Source organism: Hibiscus syriacus, unplaced genomic scaffold, assembly GCF_006381635.1.
Source record: "Hibiscus syriacus cultivar Baekdansim isolate YM2019G1 unplaced genomic scaffold, ASM638163v2 tig00110577_pilon, whole genome shotgun sequence".
Taxonomy (NCBI): Eukaryota; Viridiplantae; Streptophyta; class Magnoliopsida; order Malvales; family Malvaceae; genus Hibiscus; species Hibiscus syriacus.
In genome coordinates, this window is record NW_024062788.1 from 751,067 (window position 1) to 759,989 (window position 8,923).

Below are 8,923 nucleotides of genomic sequence, written 5' to 3' on the forward strand. Positions count from 1 at the left end.
TTAGGTGTGAATTTGAAGGGTGCGGATTAATTCCTAATCATGGTTTGTGAACAACAAGCAGCTGAAAACAATATTTTATTTGGTGAAATTTATATTTTTTTAACTTCAAATGCAATGACCTTACCCCCCCCCCTCTTCCCAATTCAGGAATCTTTGAAGACCAGGCATCCGCAACTTCATTACGAGTCAAAATTGTATTGCTTCTTCAAGGAGGAAGTAAGTCTGTCTCTGGCTTGCTCTCTATCTCTCTGTATGTGTCTGGAAAAGTTGTTTGGTACGACATTATAATTTGACTATAGTCTTCTGTGGGTTAGCCTTTTCCACTGCACTGTTACTTCACGAGAAAACAAACTGAGAAAAACATGCACTCTCTGATGTAATGGAAGCCATTGATTTCCTTCTCATATTACATTTAAACGAGTCTTCACTCTTCACTCAGTTTAGTATTAGTCTTGGTAGCTGTTGGTTTTGAAAGACGATAGCAAATCTCTTTCTATAATCATGCACTATCTACTTAATCTTTTAAAGTTTGTTCATTTTATCTTTAAGTAACTTGGTTTGGATTCACCTTGGTACAGCAGGTATTCCCCACCTCAAGTGGTTTGGAGTTGAGGCGGATTACAATGTCATGGTAATTGACCTTCTTGGACCCAGTTTGGAAGATTTGTTCAATTACTGCAGTAGGAAACTATCATTAAAAACCTCGTTGATGCTTGCTGATCAATTGGTAAATATATGACTTTTCTGTTAAATAATTAGTTTGCAGGTTTTTTACTATTTAATTTCTCCCTTTTTAACCTTTTCCCCACTCCAGATTAATAGAGTAGAATATATGCATTCAAGGGGTTTTCTTCACCGTGATATAAAGCCTGACAACTCCTTGATGGGCCTTGGACGCAAGGCAAATCAGGTACTAGTTATTGTGTTTTTCTTGTATGTTACGTTGGCAAATAAAACACATGCATACTGATTAAACTGCTCGTACAACCAACTTTATTTTTTTAATTTCTAGTTATGATAAAAATATTTTCCATTGTTGGTGATAGGACTTTGTTACACATCAAAAGCTTGAAATATTCTGGTATATTTTTTCCTTTTAAATTTTGTTTCTACAGGTATATATCATTGATTACGGCCTTGCAAAGAAGTATAGGGATCATCAGACTCATAAGCATATCCCATACAGGTGATTATAATTTTGTTGATTTGATCATATAGAATTTCGAATTTGAAGATCTCAAGATTTTATAGAGAAAACAACTAATTTAGTTCTTTGCTGCAGGGAAAACAAGAACCTCACAGGCACAGCTCGTTATGCGAATGTGAACACTCACCTTGGTATCTGTGAGTCATTTTCAACTAGTAAGGCAAACCATAAATTATGGATGCAACTTTACTTCTTTCTTTTATTAACTTGCATTCTTCAATTGTTCTGGCAGAGCAAAGCTGAAGAGATGATTTGGAATCCCTTGGTTATAAGCTTATGTATTTCCTAAGAGGAAGGTTGGTTTATATAGTATTGACATTGTCATATTTTTTGCATTTCCAGATAATGTTGTTACTGAATCTTCATTCTTAGTTCTCTTCACATTAATTTTTATTCAATTGGCACTATTTCTTTGCTTCAGCCTCCCCTGGCAGGGGCTAAAAGCTGGTACAAAAAGGCAAAAATATGATAAGATCATTGAAAAGAAGGTTTCAACTCCTATGGAGGTATGATCAATTACGCCATCCAGTGAATAATTTGTTTTCTTTGGGAAACTATTTCGAGTTATTAATCTCACTGATATCTGGATTGTTTGTGCCTGCATTAGGCCTCTTCATCTTTATAGACCTGGTCTGTTCTTTATATTCCCTTTTTCCCCCACTTTTGTGGAATGTCTGGTGAATAGTATAAACTTTATAAAACGATTTGAATTCCAGGATGGTACAATGGAACTATAATTGCTATTTCCACGACTGTTTTTGAAAGGATAAGATTTCCTATTTAGTTCTATGATGTTTGTTATAGTGAAATTTATTTTAGCTTACCTGGCAAATGGAGTTTGTTGTATAAATTTGACAAAGGTCTGGTATTTAATTCCAAAATTTAGTGTTAGCCCATCTTATGGTTATTATACTTGTTTCCCTGCTTGGTAACAATGGCATATGTGTATTTAACAGGTGCTCTGTAAGTCATATCCAGCTGAATTTGTTTCATATTTTCAATACTGTCGATCTTTGGGTTTGAAGATAAACCAGATTATTCATACTTGAAAAGGCTTTTCCAAGACTTGTTTATAAGAGAAGGTTAGTTATTATGATTGTGGCTTCCTTACTAATTATTAGTTTAATAATTTTTTCTTGGTTCTGAAATTCATATTGTTGCAGGTTATCAGTTTGACTATGTCTTTGACTGGACTGTGTTGAAGCATCCACAGGTTGGCGGTACTCGGTAGTTCCAGAAGCAGGGTAAGTGCTTTTAAAATTCTAGGCTCTTGATTGCTTCCATTCCACCTTCGGAATTTTACAGCTTTTCCATCTGTTTCTCAGCATGCCACTGGAAGGGCAGGTTTAGCTGCAGGACCATCCATTGAAAGACCAGAAAGAATCTCAGGTCTGCTTTCTTTAATATAGATCGATTTCTCATTAGATACTAGACAATCATCAAACTTTATTCTTGGAACTTAAATATTTGATACTCAACTATATGATTCGGAAGATGCTCGTTTGAGTTTATAAAAAAATTATACAATGTGGATGAAGGACAAAATTTGTTTGTCTCTTGGAATATTCTTTTAATGCTTTTACTAAGTATGATATGATGTTATACTAATAAAAACCTCTTTGCTTTATGTTTTTGAACTCGCTTATGGGTTATTCCCCTTGAACATCAACATTCAGTAGGAAGAGAGGTTCGGGATAGACTCACTGGTGCAACTGAAGCATTTTCCAAAAGAAATGTTTCGAGTACTAGCCCTCATCTTGATCATCATAGAAACAAAACTGCTGAGGATGTGACTTTGTCCAAGCATGTGGTGAGCCTTAAATTTTTTGCCAAATATTTTCTTTTATTGAGTTTCAATCTTGTGTGAACCTTTTCTAGAAAAGAATTCTTACCAGGTATAAAGCTTATTAGCCACCAAATTCCTTTCTAGCAGTGTTATGGCAAAGCTTTAGATCCATAGAATTTGCTTTCAAGTTCCGATTTCATATCCTTCTCTTTCTATTATATTTTGTATAACAGCTAAACTCTGTATTAGAATTAGGTGATTTATGGAGTCGTATCAAGTTCATTCCAAATTTCACTGCATTGTGATCAATAGGCGTATAATGAATATTGATCCCTTATTTATTCATTAGCTTAATTTTGTTGAAGCCAATACATTTTTCTTGCCATAGTACTGAGACCGATGTGTTCTGTCTATTTAGTTTCTCTTTTAACCCTATTCATCTCTCTCTTGTTTTGTTTTTGGCTCATCTTCCACGTTCTTATTTTTTGTTGGTTTGCAATTCCCAGCACCCTGATTCAAGTAAAAGACGCAGTTCTTCTCGACATGGTAGCACTTCAAGAAGAGCTATAGCAACAAATAGGCCTAATTCATCCGGCGAACCGAATACCATCAAGTGGTGGTCGCTTGTCTACCATACAAAGAACCCAGCATTCCCTTGAGGCCAAACCATTTAGTTGTGCCACCCCTGTTAGAGGAAGCCGTGATGATCACCCTCTTCGAAGCTTTGAACTTCTCTCAATTAGGAAATGACGGAGAGCCGTATATCAATCGTAAGCCGACGTTTTTACAAACTTGCTATCTCAACTGTGTATAAGGGGGATATCACCCAAGATTCAATGCCATTACAACAGTTCATGCCACTTCCCTCATCATATTGCCAAATTTCTTTCCATCGTTCTTTTTCCTTTCAAGAATTTGTGGCCACTGTAAGTGTTTTAGACGCAACATAAAATTGAACTCGTGTATCGAAATATCATGTCATATGCAAGTTGAATTTCTGCAATGCAAACAAACAAAAAGAACCCTTTTTCTTTTCAAAGTTACAGAATCCAACACTGATCGGCTTATTCCATGGCATCGATCTTGATATCGGTGAGAGTCGGTCTTTTAAAGTCTATTTGGCTTCTCGCCATATCAGGTGCATCAACAAGAGCCACTCGTTACATTACAATGGCAATCATTTTCAGTAAAACATTTCGTCAAAACTAAATTTCAGCTAAAAGTTGCATGTCGTGTTTGATGCATAAGCAATAAGCTTAATTATTACATTAGTTTTAAAATAATTTGTCATCACATGAGGAAGAATTAGTACAGGTTTGAGTTTTAAATTAAAAAAGATGAGTAAAAACTCACAATTTAAAATAAACGATATTTATTCTATAAATTTTTATAGTGTTATTATTATGATGATAATTCTTAAATGATAACTATTTTAATATTTTTTAACAATTATTTTAGTAATCATATTTATAATTTATGTATGAGACGTTGTTTGATTATTTAGCCACGAGAGATGTTCAAGATCCTTCTTATCTTAGAATTTGATGCTCTCCTCTTTAATCCAAAAATGTAAACTATTTTTAAATTGAGACAAAAATCAAGTCAAGGTAGTACATTATCGTAAGCAAAATAATTGAGTACTCGAATATATAAATCATACCATACATTAGGAAAAAACAATGGTTAAGTTATTAACTGATGGAATAGCAAGGATTAATTTTGTCCTACGTCGTCTTCATTGTAATAACCTTAAGGGTAAATTACCTATTTAGTACCTAATTATTAGTCTTATTTCGTTTTAATACTTAAACTTTTATTTATTTTCAAACTATACCTAACATTTATTTTTGTTTTGTTTTAATACCTTATCGTTAAAAATTTAGCCGAACCGTTACAACATGACACTTTTTTATGGGTAAATCACATCATTCATCACTCAACTATCTTCTCAATCTTATTTTGGCCACTAAAGTTTATTTTTTTTAATTCAATTACGTAACTTTCAAATTACTCCTAATTTAATCATTCTAACTTTCAAAATTTAATTTTTTTATTTTAATCATATATTAATAAAATAATAAAAATATCATGTCACAAAAAATATTAATAAAATAAATTATAGTGCTTAAAACATGAGCAATTTGAAAGCTGAGTAGTTAAATGGAAAATTTCTAAACTTTAGTGACCAAAATAAGAGTGAGAAGATAGTTAAGTATTGAATGATATAATTTATCCATAAAAATTGTAATTGACAAAATAATTCGTCAAAGTTTTTACGACATGATATTGAAATGAAACAAAAATTAAATATTAGGTATGGTTTTGAAACAAATAAAATTTTAGGTACTAAAACAAAACAAAATTGATAATTTAGGTACTAATAAAACAGTTAGAGCCTCCTGTTTAGACTCTTTTCCAAAGTCTTATTCCAAGTATAAAACTACAAAAAGATTTAAAAATTAAATACATCTACATTAAACATACCCTCTATCCTAAAAGATTAAAAAAATGATAAATGAAGCAATAATAATACATGTTAAATCCTTCCTAAAATTAGAATTTTCATTAAAAAAAAAAAACTTAGTACGTCTCCTCGTACTTTGAGATACAAACCTAAATTTTCGACAAATATCTGGTTTTAATTAACTAGTCTAAACTGTGAAATGATGCACTACCATTGAATTAACGAAACTTTTGCTTAAATCCGAAATTTCCCCTTCCTAATCCTTATCTTGTCATCACCATTCACCACCACCCTAATCACACCTTTGTCAAAAACAGTCCAATGTTCTTTTATCCAAAATTATCTTCTTTTTTCTTTTGATTTCTGTTTCTTGAAGAAAAGGGGAAAGGGTTTGATCTCCTTTTCATATGTTGCAGCCATGAGGTGATGCAATTCTTCTTAACCATTTTTTGCATCACAAGAAGCTTTGTTCTTCTTTCATCTGCCGGGCTAACCAAAGTCAAAGAGGTTGTTTTAGTATAGGATCAAAGCCTTTCGAGATGGCATCGAACAATAAGATGAAGGGCCTTTTAAAAGGCCTTAGATACATTTCTGAAATATTTGGTATGCGATTCCATCTCTTGCCTATATTCAAATTTTAGCCAAATGGGTGTTGCAGATGTTAGTAACCCAGAAAGAAGTCATGAGTCCTGGGAATGAGAAATGTGTGAACTTTTGTGTTTTTGCAGAAAATGAAAAGGAGCCTGAAATGCAGATTGGTTTGCCAACAGATGTAAAGCATGTGGCTCACATAGGATGGGATGGTCCATCAGCAGTAAAATCTGCACCCAGCTGGGTAAATCGATAGACCTACTGTATTATTACTATGATTAATTATGAAAACTTCTTTTCATTTTTCCTACATATTTATATGATAACAAAAATTAACATTGCCCCAAGTAAAAGAAAGCCATGATTCATATGGGGTGTGAATTCTGGCATTCATTTTTATAACGCAGATGAATGAGTTTAAATCATCACCTGCCAATAATTGTGAAGCTCGGGAAGAAGATCATCGCAAATCAGTCTCTCAAGGTACCGCATTCCAAATTAAGACTTCAACATTTTTATGGAATTCGCTTTCATTTATGTTGATCAGTAAGACTTAACAAGTAAATTGTGTTTGTGTTATAGATTTAACATTGTGTTAACTTGTTTATTTTAAAAGGTGTTCATCTTCCGTTTGTATTCATTTAGAATTTTAAAATCATTTTCTTTTTGTATGTTCTTTTAATGTGTTCGTGTTCAGTTTATTTTTATGTCCGTCAACGAATTATATGTGTAAAAATGTTGAATTACACTATTGATCTTTAAGCTCCTTAGATTTTCCAGTTTGACCTCCAAAGTTCACATTATTATGTTCGAACACAAACAGAATAATTCATGTTCATTTACGTCCAATTGATTAGTATTGATTTTACAGATGGGGTTAACGTAGAAGGTTCGAGGAGTCAAAGCTCATCAGCAACGGAGATGGCAGAAGTGCCAAAATCATCAAAGCGCAGTTCAAATTCTTCAACAGGAGAGTCTACAGCGAAGGAAAAATCAGATAAACCAAAGCATTCAAAGAAGAGTACCAAGACCACTTCTTCAAAGGAAACTTCTGAAAACCCCACAAAGCCTAAGAAAAAGCCAAAGGAACCCAAAGAACACAAAGAACCAAAAGATCCTACCGACTCAGACAAGAAAAGTAGTCGACGAAAGAAATCCAAAGACTGTGCTGAAGGATCCTCCAGGCGGTCCAGGACCCGGGACTTGGATAACGGATCCGATTCCGGGTCGGTAGCTGGGATCCGAGAGGAACGACTAAGTGTTGATGAAGGGGAATTCTGAGGGCAAAATTATTTTTTTGTTTAAACGTTGGTGACCATTGGGTTTGGTTGTATACTGTAAAACACGGATAGCTACAAGCTAGACTCTCTTTTGCTTTAGTAGAGAAACCAAATATACTTGTTTCCCCCACCCCCACATCGAGGAAAACCCAACCTTTTCTGACAAAAGAAAAACAAAAGCTCCATTGGAATGATATTGTTGAAAATTGGAACTGATTCAGCTTTCAATGGGTGAAAATGGACTGTCAATTAGATCACACTGATGTTCATGGATGGCTATGTTATGAATTGATTTTCTTCTTTTGGATGGATTATAATGGGTTGTTCATGTCTGCATCAACTGTAATTACGTACATAGCTTGTGATTTGATTAATGGACAAAAAGTAATTACATTATTGGGAATGTCTGGCTTGTCGCGTTTATTCAATACTCTCGAGCAGCTGCCAAATGCTTTTACTTTGATCTATGTCATTTGATTAGGTTAATGCACGTGATCATTTGAAATACATGTAGTGAAAGTCGCGGTTCTATGTTAATATGATTGATGTATGAGAGTATTTGCAATACCTTTTGATTTTGATAGTAAACTTTTGACCCCTAACATATATATATATATATAAATAGATAATTGTAGAACATAAATTTTCTGCCCCTTGTATGTATCTCTATTTCTGCTCACTAATAACATTTTTACATGTGTCTTTTCTATTTTATGGTAACACTAATATAAACTTCCAAAAAAATTACTCTCTTACTTCATCTTCTACAATCTATATCTTCCCAAACCTACCTTCACCCAAAGTAGTCAATGAAAAATGGTGTTATCACCTTTAACTCCACAAGCATAAACATATGAAGATTAGAACTGATGAGCAAAATCGACGAAGGAAGATTAAAAACAACTTTAGTAGTACGAGTAGCATCCATATGGGTCATGTTACTTTGTTAAGTTTGATTAAATCGACTTCGTGTGTTCTTATTTAGAAGATAAGTCGAAGAAGAAAGATTTAAATCAAAATTTATTCACAAGATTTGTCATGTTAGACTTAAGTGATCTAAATTTGATGTTGTCAAAACATTCGTCGACCTTGATGGTCAGTTCCAATCTTCATATATTTATGCTAGGGGAGCTAAAGGTGTTGGAAAAAGAGAGGTATGTATGAGAATACTGCTTTCTCTCTTTGTGTGATTAAGATAGGCATAAATATAAAAACAACAAGACACGATAATTTGGTTACACGAAAAACCTAAATCGAGAAAAATCGTTGGACACTAGTCCAATGCAAACTTGCCTTCCACTATTATATGAGTAGGGATACAAAATGTATCACCCAATAAGGATGGTTTACAAAAATACTCACTCAAAGGTGGCTCACTCTATCTTTCTTTATCTCTTGGAGGAATTCTCTTATGAATGTGTTTTTCTACAATTCACTCTCACTTGTTTTCAATTTCCTGCTTGATATATGCTAGCCTTCCCAAAACCTTTTATTTATAGTAGAGTAATGGGGTAACCTAAAGACTCATTCATAGCTTCTAGATCAATCCACCATAAATGGATGAACTTTTGTGTTAAATACATTTTGATGTTTCG

The 8,923-nt window shown here is 33.5% G+C and overlaps 1 protein-coding gene and 1 pseudogene across 1 annotated transcript; both read left to right on the forward strand.

The window, feature by feature from the left end:
- Positions 1 to 3,888, forward strand: LOC120133137 (annotated as a pseudogene).
- A 1,807-nt stretch (positions 3,889 to 5,695) lies between these two features.
- Positions 5,696 to 7,532, forward strand: LOC120133146 (CRIB domain-containing protein RIC6-like). Its single transcript, XM_039149794.1, has 4 exons — positions 5,696 to 6,060; positions 6,186 to 6,292; positions 6,456 to 6,531; positions 6,920 to 7,532. The coding sequence occupies exons 1-4, from the start codon at positions 5,997 to 5,999 to the stop codon at positions 7,327 to 7,329; spliced, it is 657 nt and encodes a 218-aa protein (XP_039005725.1). The 5' UTR covers positions 5,696 to 5,996; the 3' UTR covers positions 7,330 to 7,532.
- Positions 7,533 to 8,923: the final 1,391 nt, after the last annotated feature.

What these genes read in the sequence shown, in the direction of transcription:
- LOC120133146 (XM_039149794.1), top strand. Translation starts at nt 5,997, where the DNA reads ATGGCATCGAACAATAAGATGAAGGGCCTTTTAAAAGGCCTTAGATAC. An exon ending in ATACATTTCTGAAATATTTG is followed by an intron (nt 6,061 to 6,185) that starts GTATGCGATTCC and finishes GTGTTTTTGCAG; the next exon opens with AAAATGAAAAGGAGCCTGAA. An exon ending in TCGCAAATCAGTCTCTCAAG is followed by an intron (nt 6,532 to 6,919) that starts GTACCGCATTCC and finishes TTGATTTTACAG; the next exon opens with ATGGGGTTAACGTAGAAGGT.